Source organism: Sciurus vulgaris (assembly GCF_902686455.1).
Source record: "Sciurus vulgaris genome assembly, chromosome: 8".
Classification (NCBI taxonomy): domain Eukaryota; kingdom Metazoa; phylum Chordata; class Mammalia; order Rodentia; family Sciuridae; genus Sciurus; species Sciurus vulgaris.
The window spans coordinates 65049482-65068957 of record NC_136468.1 but is presented as its reverse complement, the minus strand read 5'-3'; the positions used below and the strand labels follow the sequence as shown (position 1 = coordinate 65068957).

Here is a 19476-nt window from a genome sequence, read left to right as displayed (position 1 = left end):
TTTTAAAAAGGGATAAAATAGGCTTGGAGTTCTGGCTCAGTGGTAGAGCACTTGCCTACCATGTGTGAGACGCTGGGTTTGATTCTCAGCACCATATGTAAATAAATGAATAAAATAAAGGTCCATCAACATTTAAAAAATTATTTTTAAAAAAAATGGGGGATAAAATAAACTAATTTCACATTCAGTTGTCAAACACTCCCAAACAGAATTAGCTGATTTTCTAAGGTCTTTGAGTTATTATTAGTTATCCTGAACAAAGAATATACCCATTATATTTTTAATTAAAAAAAATGCAATGCTAATATACTTAATGTTGGAGGATACTGACACAAATTGGTTTAAGCCAAGGAAGATGGATTTATGATATACTCATTCTTGCCAAAAATGTACATTTATAAAAGATTTGACAGGAGCCAGGGATGACATGTGTGACCATACATTGTCAATGATCTATTGCCTACTGTGATGATAGAGTTGGCTGAATTGCAAGAAAATAAGGGAATTTAAATAAAATACACCTATCAAGAAAAGTGCTCTTATGTTAAGTAATACCATGTCATCTAAATTTTTATTGAAAGGAGAGTCACAGTTGGTTTGAAGTACCAGTAAGGTGATTTACATAACTTTTTAAGACTTGTTTTGGAAGCCCGAAATGCCACTCAGCCAACGTCTCTTCTTTCAGAGACAGGAAAAAAAAAAAAAAAAAAAAAATCTTTAATCAATGTAGCAAAAGCTACATTAGACAATAACAAAAATCTCAAAACCAAAACTAAGAAAGTATTATTCCTGGGGGGAAGGGAACAAGAAAGTCACATCTGACTCCCCACTTGACCCACCTTGCTCGCCTTTTATTTATTTATGATGAATGTGCCTTTAACCACCCTTTGTTTCTTCTTAGTATTGAAAAAATATGTAGGACAAATCCTGCAGGCCTTTGGCAGGATGAAGTCCCTGACTGGAGGTCACTGCAGATTTGTTGCTTCCTGCATCTGGGCCCAGGCACGCCAGTGCCAAAAGCGGAAACCCTGATGGTGCTGTGGTGACACCTACTGGTCACTTGGGCTATGAAGCCTGTCTGCTTTGCCACTGGTCCCAGGAGGTGGTTCAACCAGACCCTGCCCAGGAGGGGTTGGGGGAGGCGAGATGCTTGGTACCTTCTACCTCCTCTGGCTTCTTCCCCTCAGGCCAAATGCTGTCCTGCTATCAGAAGACCCCACTAAAATCCCTCCTTTCCTGCCTTCTCCTCACTCCATTAAAAAAATAATAATAATCCCTTTTCTCAAAATCTGTGTCAGCCAAGAATAAACAGATGAAACAGAATTCTTGACAAGTCCATGGGCAGGCTGCAAAGCAGCTGAGGACCCACTGATTGTGTGTAAAATGGAGTCCAAGTTCTTGTACGAACACTTTTCTGGGGAGACAGTTCATATCTCGCATCATATCTTCAAAGAAATCCATGGCCTAAAATGTCCAAAACCATGGAGTTAAAAGGAAAGGGATCTGAATTTAAAACCAAAATTAAAACATATTTAAGTAAGAAATATTGATAACCAAAAGTCCCAGAAATATATTCATGTGAACTTATGATCTTTCAAGGAGGTCACTGACCAATTATAATAGCTACAGTGTCTTACAGAAACTAAGAGAATACAGAGAGAGAGAAAAAAAAAAAAAAAAAGAATCAGTACATATGCCACTATTTGGTATCTACTAAGTAAATGATGCAATATTTTAATTATGAAAATTCAGAGATCACTGTGAATTGAAAGATAGTACTAAGTCCTATACTCATTGAGAACAATGGCAACAGAGTAAAAGCGACCACCAGCTCAAAAAGCACATCACCAGCTACGTGACAAGAGCCCTTAATGTTTAAAAGCACACAGAGAAATGCTTTATATGGAAAATATCTATGAATTTATCTCCTCCTGGGAGACTGGTATTAGAAGCAATCAAATTCTCAAGGAATGACCCAGGAGCACTTTCCTGCACAAAAGGAAGCTTTAACTTTTGACTGGAAAAGTCTCTTCCTCAGAAATAATCTCATTTGTTCTCATAAGATGACATGAAACAGTTACCAAATGCAGCCCATCACAACTATTAATTAAACAAAAGCATTGATGTGTTACATTAACAGACTGTTTCCCATTTATGATTTGAATTGTTTAACAGATCCAAAACCAAAATAAATAAATAATAAATAAATAATAAATAAATAAATAAATAAATAAATAAATAAATAAATAAAACAAAACAAAACAAAAAAGCCCTATGGTACTGGCTCATCTGCAAACTACTGCCAGGAATAAACATCTGTCTTTCATTTCTAAAAGGCCCCCTGGCATTGGTCCTATTTTTGGCGATTTGTCAGCACAAGTCTTAGGGGAGGAGGCCAACTCCAGAAGAACCCTTCGCTCTGTGTCAGAACTCAACCAGCAGAGCTAAAGTGCCAGACCAATTTGGCTTGATCTCATCTCAGAATCAGCTTTTAGTTACAGTCAGAGAAACAGCCACAATCCACCACCTCTAGCATAGACAGAATAAAATAGAAAACGTCTACATGGGACAAAAATCAGTAAGAGACCACACTAAACTAAGGTACTTTAAACGAGCACAAATAACTATAACTCCTTAGGCTGCCCACTGAGAGAACTGCAAGTTCAAGGTCTCCTTCTCCTTTGGGACTTCCTCCTTCTTCCCCAATTTCTAGCAAAAAATTCCACTTCCTTATCCAGCTGGGTGGTTTAGCCATTTTCGTAATGGGCTAGGTTTTTTTTGTTTTTGTTTTTTTTTTTTATGCAATAACTAAATATGGCTCTAAACTATTCCATCTCACATTTGGCTCTCTCAGAGCATATCCCCTGAGAAAGCCCTCCTCTCAACATTAAAAATTAAACATTATATCTCTAACCAAAACTATAAACAGCTGCAGCACAACCTAGTGGCTGACACAGGAACAAGAACAAGATTCCTTGATCCGGGGTCTGTTCCTGAATTTTATTAACAAAGAATTAGTCTGACGATATCCCCATCTCACAGAATGGCAGGAATGAGGTCACCAGTCCAAAGCTCTGTGTCCAAAAAGTAATTGTTTTGTTGTATCATAAAATCATGGTTCGTGATATTAATTGAACTCACTATAACTCATTGTTCCAGAAAATATGTGCAGACTGAACTGTGGGGGAAAATATCAAAACTTCCCATGTAACCACTTGACACTTCTGACAATGCTAACCTTTGCAATGATTCTGATTTTTAAGAATTGTGAACATCTGCATTGTGATTGTGCTGCTACTTGGGATTGCTTAACAAATCTATAAGTGATGGCATCTGTCTGAATTGGGCAGGATCAAGGAAAATAAAGTGTGCTTCACTAAGCAATCATTCTCATGCTCTGTCTAGTTAAAACAGTTTTTAAACTATTTTCACTTTTAAGTAAAGAAGCACATGAACAAGTCTCTGGACGGAGAAAAGCCCAGGTATCAACCACTCTTCCCAGTGGCTCAGGAACTCTAGACGCCTGATTTATACTTGCAGTAACATCCTCACCTCTGACTGGCCGTAGGTGGGAAGGCCCTTTAAATCTCTCTGACCTTCCCAATTTCTGGGCAAGGTAGTCAGTAATCTCTATAAGTGATCATATACACTAAAAGTGTCCAATTTTAAAAAACACTTTGGTAAAAATACCCCATTTCTCCATTTGTAGCACATTCCTTTTATATTTGAGTAAGCTATTGTTCTCTTTTTTTAAAAATCATTACGTGCTTCCTGTGGTTGACTAGTTTTAATGGTTTCTCTTCTCACTATAAAATCAAGGGCAGTTTTCAGCTTCTTTTAAAAAATATTTTTAGTTGTAGATGGACACAATATCTTTATTTTACTTTTTGTGTGTGTGTGTGTGTGTGTGTGTGTGTGTGTGTGTGTGTGTGTGTGGTGTTGGGGATCAAACCCAGTGCCTTGCCTGTTTTAGGTAAGCACTCTACCACTGAGCCACAACCTCAGCCTGGTTTTTAGCTTCTTATGAAAGTCACTAGAACAGCCCACAGTTTACAAAGGGATAAAATCATTCTTAGGAAGGTCTCTCTTGAAGACATTTTATTTATAGTATGGATCTTGCTTAATATTTTGCAAACATTTATAAATGAGAAAGTCTTGTCTTTCAAATTTTGAAATCTTCTGGTTTAACTGATTTATCTGTTGCAACAACATGGAAATATATGCCTTAGTTCATAAACTGGTGACTAATAAACTACAGACATTCATTTCTCACAGTTCTGGAGACCAAGGTGTCTCAAGAACTCAAGGCACTGGCAGATCTGGTGTCTGAGGAGGAGTCCTGTCCTAGTCAGCTGTGTTTCCACTGTAGAAGGAATAAGCTAGCTCCCTGGGGTCTCTTTGAACAGTGTACTAATCTCAATCCTGAGGACACTTCCTTCAGACTTAATCACCTCCCAAAGGTTCCATCTCCTAAAGCCACAGCCTTGTAGATAAGGACTTTAACATGAATTTAGGGGGACACAGACATTTAGACCATAACAATATATTAAAATATTTGTAAAGTACTCTACTTCACACTAAAATTACTTGCAAAAGGGGCAGGAGGAAAGCACACATCTATTTTCCTTTTTCTTTCCTCCTTTGACCTCTTACACCAAGGCAAGTAGAAGGGCGGTCAGTCAGATAAAATAGGGCCCTTGGGCCTCATGGGGAGTCTGGCGTAAGAACCCATTCCAAAGGTAACTTGTGATGCAGGTCACAGTATCCAGAGCCAGCTCCTACCATGTAGTCAGGGCAAGAATGGACACAGAACTGGAGCTGGAGAGGCAGGGACAGGACAGGAGGTGCCACTGCCACAGTCCATCACAGTGTAATTAAGCTGGGACCCGGAGTCCATAGAAGTAGGTCAAAGACAAAGACGTCATCCAAGCAGAGAGGGAGAAGCAAATGGGAACCCTCAGGGTCAGGCCTTCTGTGAACCTGAAGGTACTGATTAAAGTCTCTCACACTAATGACTAGGGTGGGAGTGGAGGCAGCTGGTCACACCAAAGCCAGCAGCAGCATCTCCTGCACCCAGCGAGGTCCTAGCCGTGTACCTCTGTCTTCCCTGATGGATTATGTCTGAAAAGGAGGGCAGTAACAGATATGGTTCTTCACACTTGTCCCAGGAAACTACTAGCCTATGAATACACATGGAACTCCCAAGCATGTGTGGGCATGCCCAGTGAGAAACCACTCTGCAGAGTCAAATGCTAAAGATGATGGGTGGAAGAAGAAAAAAGGGAAGAGAAGAGGGAATGTCAACTGAGGGAAAAACAGAACCCCAAAATCATTTTATACATGCACAGAAATCCACTGGAATATAAAAATAAGCTACTTTGTTTCTAAGCAAAGCCAAATATTATTCTTAAACAGGACAATGGGGTGGGTGTGGATGTGACTCATTGGGAGTGCTGGCCTAGCACACACAAGGCCCTGGGTTCAATCCTCAGCTCTGCTGGAGGAGGTGGGAGGTATGGAATAAGCCAAAGAGTAAAAAATCTTGAGAGGACCTCCCCATCGCTCTTTTCTACTTAGTTTAAATGAAAATGCACAATGTTGATAAGGTTAGAGTCAAATTGATAAACTCACAAATCCCTTGTGACAGTGTAAATTATTACAACTTTTGTTGAATATTAATTTGCCAATAAGAATCAAAAACCATAAAAATTATCATAGTCTTTTTACCCAATGATATTCCTGGCATTTAATTTTAGGGGAATAAATCAAAAGAAAAACTGTAAGCATGAAAATATTCACTGAACCATTACTTTTTAATAGCAGGCAAAAAAAAACTTTTAATGATGTCTAGGGATAAGCTAAATGTCCAAATTGGTTAAATAAATCAAGACATATTAGAAATCATGAGTTTATGTAGTAATATGAAAAAAATGTTTATGATATATTATAATTTGCAGTATTTACCAAATGTCTGTAGGTTACTATTATTATCAGGTAAAATATGCATTGCATGCCTATGACAAAGATCAAGAGGAAATGGACTGTGGCGGAGGAGATAAACAGTTGATACACTAGAAATTGTAGAACTGTAGGTGACACCCTTTTTCTTCTAAAAATTTTCTTCACTAATTTGTTGTTTGTCCACTAAACACATTATAGGTTTGGTAAGACTACTGGTAAAGACAGAAACAATGAAATGAAAGGATGGAGTCTCTTAACACACCTTTTAACCTACTAATGAAACCTTTCTTTTCCCTTCATCTTCCTACATTAGTAGGACTTCACAGTCATCCCACACTTCCACCTAGAGACAGCTGGTCAGTCTGTCCTTCAGGTACTCTTCTTAGAACCAAAACCTAAAGCCACTAAACTAGCTCTCAGTCTGCCCTCTCTTGCCCCCTGGTGCATCACTAGGACCTCAGACAACCCCAGCCTTCCCCAACTGCAGAGACCTGGCCTGCCCCTGACGCATCCAAAACACTCAAGTGTAAATAAAAGGCACAAGCCCACTGAGCTGCCTGCTGCCGAGAGCTGAGATTTCCCAGTCTGCACCAAGCTGTAATTACCAGGAGGCAATGCCAAGAACAACAGAGGAACTTCAAGGAAACCGTTCAAAGACTCCCCAGTTTTAAACTAGTTTTCTACTCACACCAGCCACTCCTCCCATCTTACTCTGAAACCACCACAAAGACACTAATAGTCACAGCTCAGTGCACAGGAAGGAGGTATGCAGAGCTTGACTGAGCCCTGCAGATCAGTTTTGAGAAATGCTGCAAAGGCCATAGATAATCCCAGCCCAGGTCACTTAATGAGTCTAAGATGGGAAACTGTGTGTGCATTGTACATGTGTGTGCATTTTGAAGGAGTGACCGTGAAAGAAATAAAAAACAGCTCCCAGGTTCTTGAAGATAATTCACAAGAACTCCAGCAAGAGCTGATTTGAGGCACTGTGGCAAGTATTAGTTGTATATGGTTTAAGTTGAACCCTGTAATTCTCCCCTGTCTTCAGAAAACTGCTCTCTCAAAGAGCATTCCTAGAAGATGCTGTAGCATCATAATTAATGGCCACTCAACCACTAAGGAAGGATTCACCAGGGAACCAAACCTGCCCCTTGGCCCTGTCCCCTCCCCTGCCAGGCTGCAGTCCCTTTTGGAACCACCATTTACTGGGGGCAGCAAAGGTTCAGTCATGCACATTTGGGCTTTCATCCCTCAGTGTAAGTGCCTTACCTTCATGAGAGGCAATTCGATCTCTTCCGTCACAAGGGTTATTCCAGGAATTTCCTATGGAAGGAAAATACACACCAAACATATCAACCGCTCAACATATCAACCGCTACAAGCTACAGTCTTCAGGAAGTGTTCTCTACACAGACAGCCACTGAGGGCAGCTTCCAGTTTGCTAACCTCTACTTTAAATAAACTTTGGGGTATATAAATAGCAAATACAGTGTATCTCTTGCTTTAAAAAAGGGAAAAAAAATTTTTTTTTGAGACAGTGTCTCCCTGCATGCCCAAGCTGGTTACAACTCATGAGCTCAAGCTGCCTCCTGAGCAGCTGGGCCACAGGGCATGCCACTGCATCTGGCTGATATATTGGTTAATTAATAATTGACAGGGTCTCTAAAGAAACAAACCGCTATGAAATAATAGAGCAAATATATCTTCACACATTTCTATGTAAGAACAAATGAGGCCAATTATGTTTGTACTATCAAATGTAATAATAAAGGGGACATTGTTCCATTATTTGCACTTTCTTCCCTTTTCTTCTCCTTCATTTATGTGTATTATAGTTGGCCCTTGCCTCACAGAAGGAACCAAAATGAACAGGATTCTAACATAACTAAAGGGGAAATTTTTGTGCACCTCATTATCCACCATGATTCCAAAGATAAGAGCTCCCCATAAAAAAATTTTATAGCACTAGTACCATGGCCAAGCTAAAAGGTGAGCAATTCATATCAGGAAGTCTAAATGGCAACATTCTCTTAATTGAGGCGCATTAAAGCAGACTCTGAAAGGATGGATATCCAAAATTTCCTTTATTCACTGTATTTTGAAAAATATGTCTCTGTGGTAGCTATGTAATTAGCCTCTCATCTGGTCATTTCAGATTCCCTTTAAGAGACAGTTTAGGAAGTGCTATGTAATAATAGGAATTGGTCTTTGGTTAGAGCTTAAATGGCCTGGACTTTACTGACATACAATATCCTGTGAAAAAAGGCATCACAGTGATAGAGAAATTTTTCAGAAAACTTGAACAACTGAGGTCTCCATACAGCAACATGAAGCCTGTGGTAAGAAGTATTGTGAGCTTCACATCACTACTCAACCACACAGAATACCTCAAAATGGCATTAATATTGCAATTCTAGGCTATGAATAGCATTTAAAAATAGGTACGACAATAGCATTTTAAAATAGCTCTCATTATTTGCAAAGCACAATTCAAGATTATCTAAGTGTAGGACGACCGTATTTTCTACTATCAAAAAAATACAAGTCAGTTGTCTCAGTTCAAAAGCTTGAAATTAATGTTTTTCTACTGTGGCAAGTTTTTTTTTTTTTTTTTATTGTAAACAAATGGGATACATGTTGTTTCTCTGTTTGTACATGGCGTAAAGGCATACCATTTGTGTAATCATAAATTTACATAGAGCAATGTTGTTTGATTCATTCTGTTATTTTTTCCCTTCCCCCCCACCCCTCCCACCCCTCTTTACCCTCTATACAGTAGTTCCTTCCTCCATACTTGCCCCCCTCCCTAACCCTAACTCTAACCCTTCCCTCCCCCCCATTATGTGTCAACCTCCACTTATTAGCGATATCATTCGTCCTTTGGCTTTTTGAGATTGGCTTATCTCACTTAGCATGATATTCTCCAATTTCATCCATTTGCCTGCAAATGTCATAATTTTATCATTCTTTATAGCTGAGTAATATTCCATAGTATATATATACCACAGTTTCTTTATCCACTCATCAATTGAAGGGCATCTAGGTTGGTTCCACAGTCTGGCTATTGTGAATTGAGCAGCTATGAACATTGATGTGGCTGTATTTCTGTAGTATGCAGATTTTAAGTCCTTTGGGTATAGGCCAAGGAGTGGGATAGCTGGGTCAAATGGTGGTTCCATTCCAAGTTTTCTAAGGAATCCCCACACTGCTTTCCATAGTGGCTGCACTAATTTGCAGCCCCACCAGCAGTGTATGAGTGTACCTTTCTCCCCACATCCTCGCCAACACCTGTTGTTGCTCGTATTCTTGATAATCGCCATTCTAATTGGGGTGAGATGGAATCTTAGGGTGGTTTTGATTTGCATTTCTCTTATTACTAGAGATGTTGAACATTTTTCCATATGTTTGTTGATTGCTTGTAGATCTTCTTCTGTGAAGTGTCTATTCATTTCCTTAGCCCATTTGTTGACTGGACTATTTGAATTCTTGGAGTAGAGTTTTTTGAGTTCTTTATAGATTCTGGAGATTAGTGCTCTATCTGAAGTATGATTGGCAAAGATATTCTCCCACTCTGTAGGCTCTTTCTTCGCATTGCTGATAGTTTCCTTTGCTGAGAGAAAGCTTTTTAGTTTGAATCTATCCCAGTGGTTGATTCTAGCTTTTATTTCCTGTGCTATGGGAGTCCTGTTAAGGAAGTCTGGTCCTAGACCAACAAGGTGAAGATTTGGACCTACTTTTTCTTCTATAATCTGCAGGGTCTCTGGTCTGATTCCGAGGTCCTTAATCCATTTTGAGTTTAGTTTCGTGCATGGTGAGAGATATGGGTTTAGTTTCATTCTGTTGCATATGGATTTCCAATTCTCCCAGCACCATTTGTTGAAGAGGCTATCTTTTCTCCATTGCATATTTTTGGCACCTTTGTCTAGTATGAGAAAATTGTATTTATTTGGGTTTGTGTCCGTGTCCTCTATTCTGTACCATTGATCTACCTTTCTATTTTGGTACCAATACCATGCCGTTTTTGTTACTATTGCTTTGTAATAGAGTTGAAGATCTGGTATTGCAATACCCCCTGTTTCACTCTTCCTGCTAAGGATTGCTTTAGCTATTCTGGGTTTCTTATTCTTCCAGATGAATTTCATAATTGCTTGCTCTATTTCTGTAAGGTACGTCATTGGGATTTTAATTGGAATTGCATTGAATTTGTATAGCACTTTAGGTAGTATGGCCATTTTGACAATATTAATTCTTCCTATCCAAGAACATGGAAGATCTTTCCATCTTCTAAGGTGTTCTTTAATTTCTTTCTTTAGTGTTGTATAGTTCTCATTGTAGAGGTCTTTCACCTCTTTTGTGAGATTGATTCCCAAGTATTTTATTTTTTTCGAGGCTATTGTGAATGGGGTAGTTTTCCTAATTTCTCTTTCTGAAGATTCATCACTTATGTATAAAAATGCGTTGGATTTATGGGCATTGATCTTGTAACCTGCTACTTTACTGAAATCACTTATGAGTTCTAAGAGTTTTCTGGTGGAATTTCCAGGTTCCTCTAAATATATAATCATGTCATCAGCGAACAGGGATAGTTTGAGTTCTTCTTTTCCAATTCGTATCCCTTTAATTTCTTTGGTTTGTCTAATTGCTCTGGCCAGAGTCTCAAGAACGATGTTGAATAGAAGTGGTGAAAGAGGGCATCCCTGCCTTGTTCCAGTTTTTAGGGGGAATGCTTTCAGTTTTTCACCATTTAGAATGATATTAGCCATGGGCTTAGCATAAATGGCCTTTACAATATTAAGGAATGTTCCCACTATCCCTATTTTTTCTAGTGTTTTGAGCATGAAGGGGTGCTGTATTTTATCAAATGCTTTTTCTGCATCTATTGAAATAATCATGTGATTCTTGACTTTAAGTCTATTAATATGGTGAATTACGTTTATTGATTTCCTGATGTTGAACCAACCTTGCATCCCTGGGATGAAACCCACTTGATCATGGTGCACTATCTTTTTAATATGTTTTTGTATGCGATTTGCTAAAATTTTGTTGAGAATTTTTGCGTCGATGTTCATTAAGGATATTGGTCTGAAATTTTCTTTCCTTGATGAGTCTCTGTCTGGTTTAGGTATCAGTGTGATATTGGCTTCATAGAATGAGTTTGGGAGGGTTCCCTCCTCTTCTGTTTTATGGAATACTTTGAGAAGTATTGGAATGAGCTCTTCCTTAAAGGTTTTGTAGAACTCGGCTGAGAACCCATCTGGTCCCGGACTTTTCTTTGTTGGTAGGCTTTTGATGACTTCTTCTATTTCAGTACTTGAAATTGGTCTATTTAAATTGTTTATGTCCTCCTCATTCAGTTTAGGCAATTCATATGTCTCTAGAAACCTGTTGATGTCTTCGAAATTTTCTATTTTGTTGGAGTATAGATTTTCAAAATAGCTTCTAATTATGTTTTGTATTTCCATCCTGTCTGTTGTGATATTTCCTTGTTCATTCCGAATTTTAGTGATTTGGATTTTCTCTCGTCTTCTCTTTGTTAGTGTGGCTAAAGGTTTATCAATATTGTTTATTTTTTCGAAGAACCAACTATTTATTTTGTCAATTTTTTGTATTGTTTCTTTTGTTTCAATTTCATTGATTTCAGCTCTGAGTTTAACTATTTCCTGTCTTCTACTACTTTTGGTGCTGTTCTGTTCTTCTTTTTCTAAGGCTTTGAGCTGTAGTGTTAGGTTGTTTATTTGTTGAGTTTTACTTCTTTTATTAAATGCGCTCCATGAAATAAATTTCCCTCTAAGTACTGCTTTCATAGTGTCCCAGAGATTTTGATATGATGTTTCTTTGTTCTCATTTACCTCTAAGAATTTTTTAATTTCCTTCCTAATATCTTCTGTTATCCATTCATCATATAATAGCATATTGTTTAATCTCCAGATGTTGAAATAGTTTCTGTGTTTTACTCTTTCATTTATTTCTAACTTCAATCCATTATGATCTGATAGAATACATGCTAGTGTCTCTATCTTCTTGTATTTGCTAACATTAGCTTTGTGGCATAATATATGGTCTATTTTAGAGAAGGATCCATGTGCTGCTGAGAAGAAAGTGTATTCACTCTTGGTTGGATGGAATATTCTATAAATGTCCGTTAAGTCTAAATTATTGATTGTGTTGTTGAGATCTATGGTTTCTTTGCTCAATTTTTGTCTGGAAGATCTGTCCAGTGGTGAGAGAGGCGTGTTAAAATCACCTAGTATTATTGTGTTGTGGTCTATTTGGTTTCTGAAATTGAGAAGGATTTGTTTGACATACATAGATGAGCCACTGTTTGGGGCATAGATGTTTATGATTGTTATATCTTGCTGATTTATGCTTCCCTTAAGCAGTATGAAATGACCTTCTTTATCCCTTCTGACTAACTTTGGCTTGAAGTCCACATTATCGGAAATGAGGATGGATACTCCAGCTTTTTTGCTGAGTCCATGTGCATGGTATGTTTTTCCCCATCCTTTCACCTTTAATCTATGGGTATCTTTTTCTATGAGGTGAGTCTCTTGCAGGCAACATATTGTTGGATCTTTCTTTTTAATCCAGTCTGCCAGTCTATGTCTTTTGATTGATGAATTCAGGCCATTAACATTCAGGGTTATTATAGAGAAATGATTTGGTTTCCCGGTCATTTGGTTCATTTTTAAAATTTTGTTTATTTATTTGTTTGACACAACTTGTTTCCTCCTTTATTTGACAATTCCTTTAGGATAATTCCTCCCTTTGCTGATTTGCTTCTTTGTTTTTCATCTCTTCCTCATGGAATATTTTGTTGAGAATGTTCTGTAATGCTGGCTTTCTTTTTGTAAATTCTTTTAGCTTTTGTTTATCATGGAAGGATTTTATTTCATCGTCAAATTTGAAGGTAAGTTTTGCTGGGTATAAGATTCTTGGTTGGCATCCATTTTCTTTCAGGGCTTGAAAAATGTTGTTCCAGGACCTTCTAGCTTTTAGGGTCTGGATTGAAAAATCTGCTGATATGCGTATTGGTTTCCCCCTGAATGTAATTTGGTTCTTTTCTCTCACAGCCTTTAAAATTCTGTCTTTATTTTGTATGTTAGGTATTTTCATTATAATGTGCCTTGGTGTGGGTCTGTTGTAATTTTGTGTATTTGGAGTCCTGTAAGCCTCTTGAACTTGATTTTCCATTTCATTCTTCAGATTTGGGAAATTTTCTGATATTATTTCATTGAATAGGTTGTTCATTCCTTTGGCTTGTTTCTCTAGGCCTTCCTCAATCCCAATAATTCTTAAATTTGGCCTTTTCATGATATCCCATAGTTCTTGTAGATTCTGTTCATGATTTCTTACCATCTTCTCTGTTTGTTCAGCTTTGTTTTCAAGGTTAAATATTTTGTCTTCAATGTCTGAGATTCTGTCTTCCAGGTGTTCTATCCTATTGGATATGCTTTCTATGGAGTTCTTAATTTGGTTTATTGTTTCCTTCATGTCAAGGATTTCTGTTTGGTTTTTTTTCAATATCTCTAACTCCTTATTGAAATGATCTTTTGCTTCCTGTATTTGCTCTTTTAACTGTCGATTGGTGCGATCAATCAATGCTTGCATTTGCTCTTTCATCTCATCATTCAATGCTTGCATTTGCTCTTTCATCTCCTCGTTTGCTTCTCTGATCATTTTAATTATGTACATTCTGAACTCCTTTTCTGTCATTTCTTCTGCCATGCTGTCATTGGGTTTTATTGATGTAACATCTAGATTTGTTTGCAGCATTTTCTTTCCTTGTTTTCTCATGTTGTTCAGATATCAGTGGACCGCTGAGATATTGCAGATTTCCTCTGTTGATTTACAATGTCCCTGAAGATTTCTATATATATCCCCTCTTAGCCTTCAGTAGGCTGAAGTCTTGGAGGAAGTTGATAATGCGGTGCTCCACAAGGAAGCTGCCTCTCTAGGAGTGGTGGCCTTCAGGTGGGGTATAATCCCTGCTAGTGGGCAGAGGTGCCTACACTTGTTGACCAATGGTCATCCAAAGGGGACCTAGGCTGTGGGCTGAGGCAAGGCCTGTTTGGGCCTGTGTCTCTGGTTTTACCGTCCTTGTGGGGAAACCTCACCAGGCAGGGAAGACTCACCCAGTGGGGAGGTCTCGCTGGTCAGTTTCCTCCTAGAGGTTCCCCTCAATTTACAGCTACTGCCTGGGCTGGGCTGCCTTCCTCTGCAAAGTTTCCAGGGGCCCGGCCCTACCTCCTGGGCCTGGGAGCCTCACCCTTCGCAGATGAATCTCCTTAGGCTGCCCCTCCTCAGAGAATTTGCCCATAGGCCTGGAACCTTCGCTCCGCCCTAAGCCTGTCTCTGTGCGGCTCTTCCACCCAGAAGCCTCCTAGATCCTGGGACCCTGTTCTGCACCTAATCGCCTGGCTGCGTGGCCCCTCCTCTGAGCAGCCACCTGTGGCCCCGAACAATCGCTCTGAGTCCCAGAGACCCGCCACAGGCCTCTTCCTCCAGACAGCCGCCCAGTATGCCGGTGCGGTCACTAGGAGTCCAAGAAACTCACTTCGTGCCTCCTCCTCCCACCAACCACCCGTAGCCCGGAGCAATCAATCACTCCGAGTCGAAGTGACCCTCCCCGTTCCTCCTCCTTCTCCAGATAACCCCCCGGGTGTTCAGGAGCAGTCCCTCTGAGTGGCTCTGAATCCACGTGACCCGCTGCACGGGTCCTCTGGGCACCGCCCGGAGCTCTGGTGCGGCCCCTCAAGACCAAGCATCCCACCATGCTTCTCCTCCAGGCAGCCCCCCTGTGTTCAGGAGCTGTCACTTTAAGACCAAACAACTCACCACTCGCCTTCTCCTCTGAGCAGCCGCCTGGAGCGCTAATGCAGTCACTGCGAGTCCAAAGGACCCGCCGCGCTCCTTCTCCTCCTTCTCCTATTCCTCCGGGCAGGCCCCGGGGTTCAGAAGTGGTCAGAGTCCAAACAGCTCGCCACGCAGCCCCTTCTCTGGCAACCGCCTGTAGCTCCCGCGTAGTCACCCGAATCCAAGCGGCCGCTCCTCTTCCTCCTTGTCCTCAGGGCAGGCCCCGGTGTTCAGAAGCGTCGTTCTGATTCCAAACAGCTCGCCGCGCGGCTTCTCCTCTGGCAACCGCCTGCAGCTCTGGCGCAGTCTCTCCGAATCCAAGTGGCCACGCTCCTCTCCTCCTCCTCAGGGCAGGCCCCGGTGTCCTGAGTCCACACAGTTCTCCCCGCCACTCCTCCCCCGGGCAGCCGCCGGAGCCCCAGTGGCTGCTCCGAGTCCCAGCGCTGTGCCGAGCGGCCTCCTCTACGGCACTCCAGCGGGGGGAGGGGCGTCTCGCCGGCAGTTCTACTTCACAAAGTTTCCTGCGTTCCGGGACCCCCGTCCCATCCGGGATGCCCCCCCAGGGGGTGAGAGTCACCCGGCTACTTTGAGTTGGTCCCAAGCGTCTCAATATCTCCTCTCTTGAATCCTGAGTTCTGGAGCAACACGTAATGCAGCCACCCTCTAGGCCGCCATCTTGAAAAACCTGTGGCAAGTTTTTATTAAGGTTGTAGCATTAATAACATTTGCAAAGATGGCCTGAAGGTACAAGTGGGACCATTAAGGACTAGAAAAGGGCCAGGGGAGGAAACAGAGTAAGGGAAGAAGAAGAAGGTGAATCTGACTAGTGTTGATCAATACATGAATGGGAGTATCACAGTAAAATCTGATAATCTTTACAACTAATACATGTTAATTTGAAAAAAGAACATTTGCTAATCAGAGAAGGAGAAATTAAATGACATATTATTTCTAAAGATAAGCATAAAATTTATAGAACTTCAGGATTAGAAGAGGACTTTAAGGTAACCTACTCCAACCGCAAGAAGTTTTAAAGTAACATGGTAAACCCCAAATAAGCCTGAGGGTTTCTTTACATTGTTTTTCTATGTGGGACTTCCTGATGTCACTCTGCATATGTTCGCAATGGCTTCTGTGTCCCATAGGGTGTTGAGAAATGCAGAAGTGAAGTGTGGCCCTTCAGGACGATACCTCCACACAACATTCAATTAAAACACGCTCCATCTCTCAGCACAACCCTGGGAAGGGTGGTCCCAGCCCTGCCTCCTGGACACTTTGAACACAGGACATAAGAACAGTGGGTGAGAAGGGAGGGGAGCTGCTGTGTGCATTTCCTGACTCTAGACTGGTGTGACCTGCAGACTTCCTGCCGCCTAACCACAGAGTCCGCATGTATATTCACAAGTGTTCTTAAAGAAAAACATGGGTGCCTGGAGGAGAGACAAGTTCAAGTTTTCCCCTCACAGTTCTACAGTGAAGCATGAAAATCTAATAACTACAAAGGTCAAAGAACAAAGGGCCTTCAGGAAAACACGACCATTGTGCCTATCAAAATTTTAGAAGTGAATCAAACACATGATAGTCTTTGTTAAGGACTATATTAAGATGCCATCTAAACACAAAACGAAAGCATCAGAATTTACCCTAGGACTTATTTTCCTATGTCTGTGTGACCTAAATAAAAGTTATTTTTCTAAATACCTATTTGATACAACTTCTGCCTCAAGACTAAGCATGTAGTTCCAACATGTAAATATGAAAAGGAAGAAGCAGAACCTTTTCCAGGCACAGGCTATGCAGTTTTCACCCGCTGGTCTATAAAGCTGTTTATTGCACCATGTTCAAGAGAAAATGAATTGTGTTTTAGCCAGACACTTACTAATTTAAAAGGAAAGAATCAAGACCAAAAGAAGAAAAGATTGAATGGAGTGAGTTTACTTAAAATTTCTGAATTTTACTGATCTAGAAGCTTGAGTTATTATAGGTTTCCTCAACGAGACTAGACAAAGAGGTCATGAAGGTCCTAATCAGCCAAGTCGAACTGCAGAGATCCAGACATTGCTCATTTATAAAAACCTAATACATTAATCCACTAAGGCAATAAAGAACTAAAAATGCCATTTTATAAAAATACTACAACTGAAATTTAGTCCTGCCTGGCCGTAAAAAGTAACAAATATCCTGTACTTTCTCTTTCACTTCTACTACTTTCTATAAATACTTTGGGCCAGGGACAGGAATTCACTATATGTTGAGCATTCTTTATCGAAAATGCTTGGGATGAGAAATATTTTGAGATTTTTCACATTTCGGAATATTTGCACATACATAACGAGATATCTGAGGTATGGGACCTAAATCTAAGTATGAGATTCATTTATGTTTCATAAACACCTAGCCTGAAGGAAATTTTATGCAATATTTTTCCTATGTTTTAACTGTAACTCATCACTTGAGGTCAGGTGTGACATCTGCCACTTATGGCCTCATGTTGACACTCCTGCTGTCAAAAGTTTTAGATTTTGGAGAATTTCAAATTTCAGATTTTCAGATTAGGAATGCTCAACTTTTCTGCCATAAAATTCCAACTCAATTACTTATCAGTCAAAACAAAAATGAAACAGGGATGTCCTGCAACTGACCCACAACTATGAATCAAGTTTAATTGCATACAAAGTATTAGCTTACTGTATTCCAGGTGAGCACTGAAGAATATGGCAAAAGTGTGTCCACATTACTTGTCTTGGCATATATGCTCCAATAGGAAGAAGCTGAGTAGATTTTTCAAAGAGAAAAGAGACATGATTTAATAAGAATCACATTATAATTCCACCAAATCAGGCAAAACAACCAAAGTTTCCACTGCCTTATTCATCATCCTTAAAAGGTTAACCATTGTGATTTTATCTACAGACTAAATGTTTAGGTTCTGCTTTTGACAATGAGAATAATTTCAAATTCTTAAAAATAATTTGTTACTACATCTACCCACATAACACTACACCACTTTATGCAGAGCCAGACAACATAAAACTTGGCCAAGAAAGTTATATTTTATTGAAAAAAAGTCACTAATAAGGTTACAAAATCAAAATCCTATCATATATATCATCCGTGTCTGAAAAGCCACAGCTTCTCACAAAAACCACAAGAGAATGAAATTTAATTAGCTGCTGACTGCAATAGTTTTTTTTTGGTTTTTTTTTTTTTTTTTTTTTTTTTTTTTTTATGTTCCTAGGCAGCATTTTGACAGATTGAGGCATTCATTATCAACTTATTGCTTTTCCTCAAGCAAAAGGGTCAAGTATTCAACTTAATGTACAACATCAGCATCTCTTACCAATTATAAATTCCTGAATGAAGTCAAATGAATGGCAGGCAAAGACATTCTCAGAAATCCATTGAATAATCTTTAAGAAGAGAACAGAACTCTGTTGGTATTTAAATCTGCACTTCATCCCCACCACCAAAGTACAAATGCCCATATATATATACATACCTGTGTGTTAGTGTACACATTATATAAATGAATTTTTTTAATTATATATTTTAGAATTACCCAAGAACACATTCACTTCTACACTATTTTTAATGTAATTCTGGTGGGTGAAAGAGTATTATAAATGAGGCCTCTTTTATACATTTTTAAAATAAATGCCCTTGGCTGGAATCCAGATAAACCTTCAGTGCCAATGCATGTTTGTTTGTTTTGCTAGGATGGATCATGTCATGCAAGGCACCAGTGGGGAAAGCTCTAAGATATGGGAGCAAATGAAGCAAAACCACCACCAGGCTTGGAGGCAGCACCTATCAATCTCCACAGTTATCCTCACCTGCTGGAGGAATAAAGCACCATGTCTCCCGAGGGTTGCCTTGCCCAAGTGCATGCTCACATTTCTGCTCCTACCAATATGTTGTTCTATTCTGAACTTATTTATACCACTTTTACTTATTTTCACAACTAGGTAATTTAATAAAATTTACTACAGACAAGTGAATTACAGTGCAAAGAGTGTTGCTGGGTCGATACAAGTTGAATGCTTTGGAAAGACTCAAAGGCATGTCTCTCAAACATTTCTTTTAAAACTAGGTATAAATGAGACAACCATATAAGATTGGATTTTAAAAATGCCAATATATAGATTACTTCGGAAAGATTCTTAAATTACTGGTCTCCTTAGAAATATTTTTTTTTTCAGAAAGGAATGTCAGAGATTACATATTATTTGGGGTTTTATGCAAGAAAAATAACTTTGAACTCCAATGAGCTGAATTACATAGAAAGGACCTTAATATACATTAAAAGATAGGTGAATAAATGTACCTTTATGTGTTTTAGGTTAAAATTAAATGCTTATTGTATTTTTCCCCAATTAATCAGCTACCTATTAGTCCCAACCAAATATGATAAGATTTCTGACTTCACAGCCTAGCTGTAAAAATTAAATAACAGAAATGGTGTGGAAATGTTTTGCAAACTATAACATGCAACACAAATGAAAGCTATCATCATTAAAAATGCAATAAATATCAACCACCAAATTTTAGTCCTTTTGGTAATAGATTTATGCTGAATATAAACTAGGAAAAAAAGTAGATATCTGAGAAACTCACTATTTACTGAGCACTTAATTGGAAAGTCACTGATGTAGCTAAACATTC

The 19476-nt window shown here is 39.4% G+C and overlaps 1 protein-coding gene across 1 annotated transcript in view; it reads right to left on the bottom strand.

The window, feature by feature from the left end:
- Positions 1 to 19476, bottom strand: part of GSAP (gamma-secretase activating protein) — a 107772-nt gene that overhangs the window by 22534 nt on the left and 65762 nt on the right. The window contains exons 17-19 of the mRNA XM_079150253.1: positions 18155 to 18224; positions 17503 to 17585; positions 7231 to 7284 (exon numbers count right to left, since the gene is read on the bottom strand). Of these exons, the coding sequence (XP_079006379.1) occupies positions 7231 to 7284; positions 17503 to 17585; positions 18155 to 18224 (207 nt within the window). The remainder of the gene's footprint in view (positions 1 to 7230; positions 7285 to 17502; positions 17586 to 18154; positions 18225 to 19476) is intronic.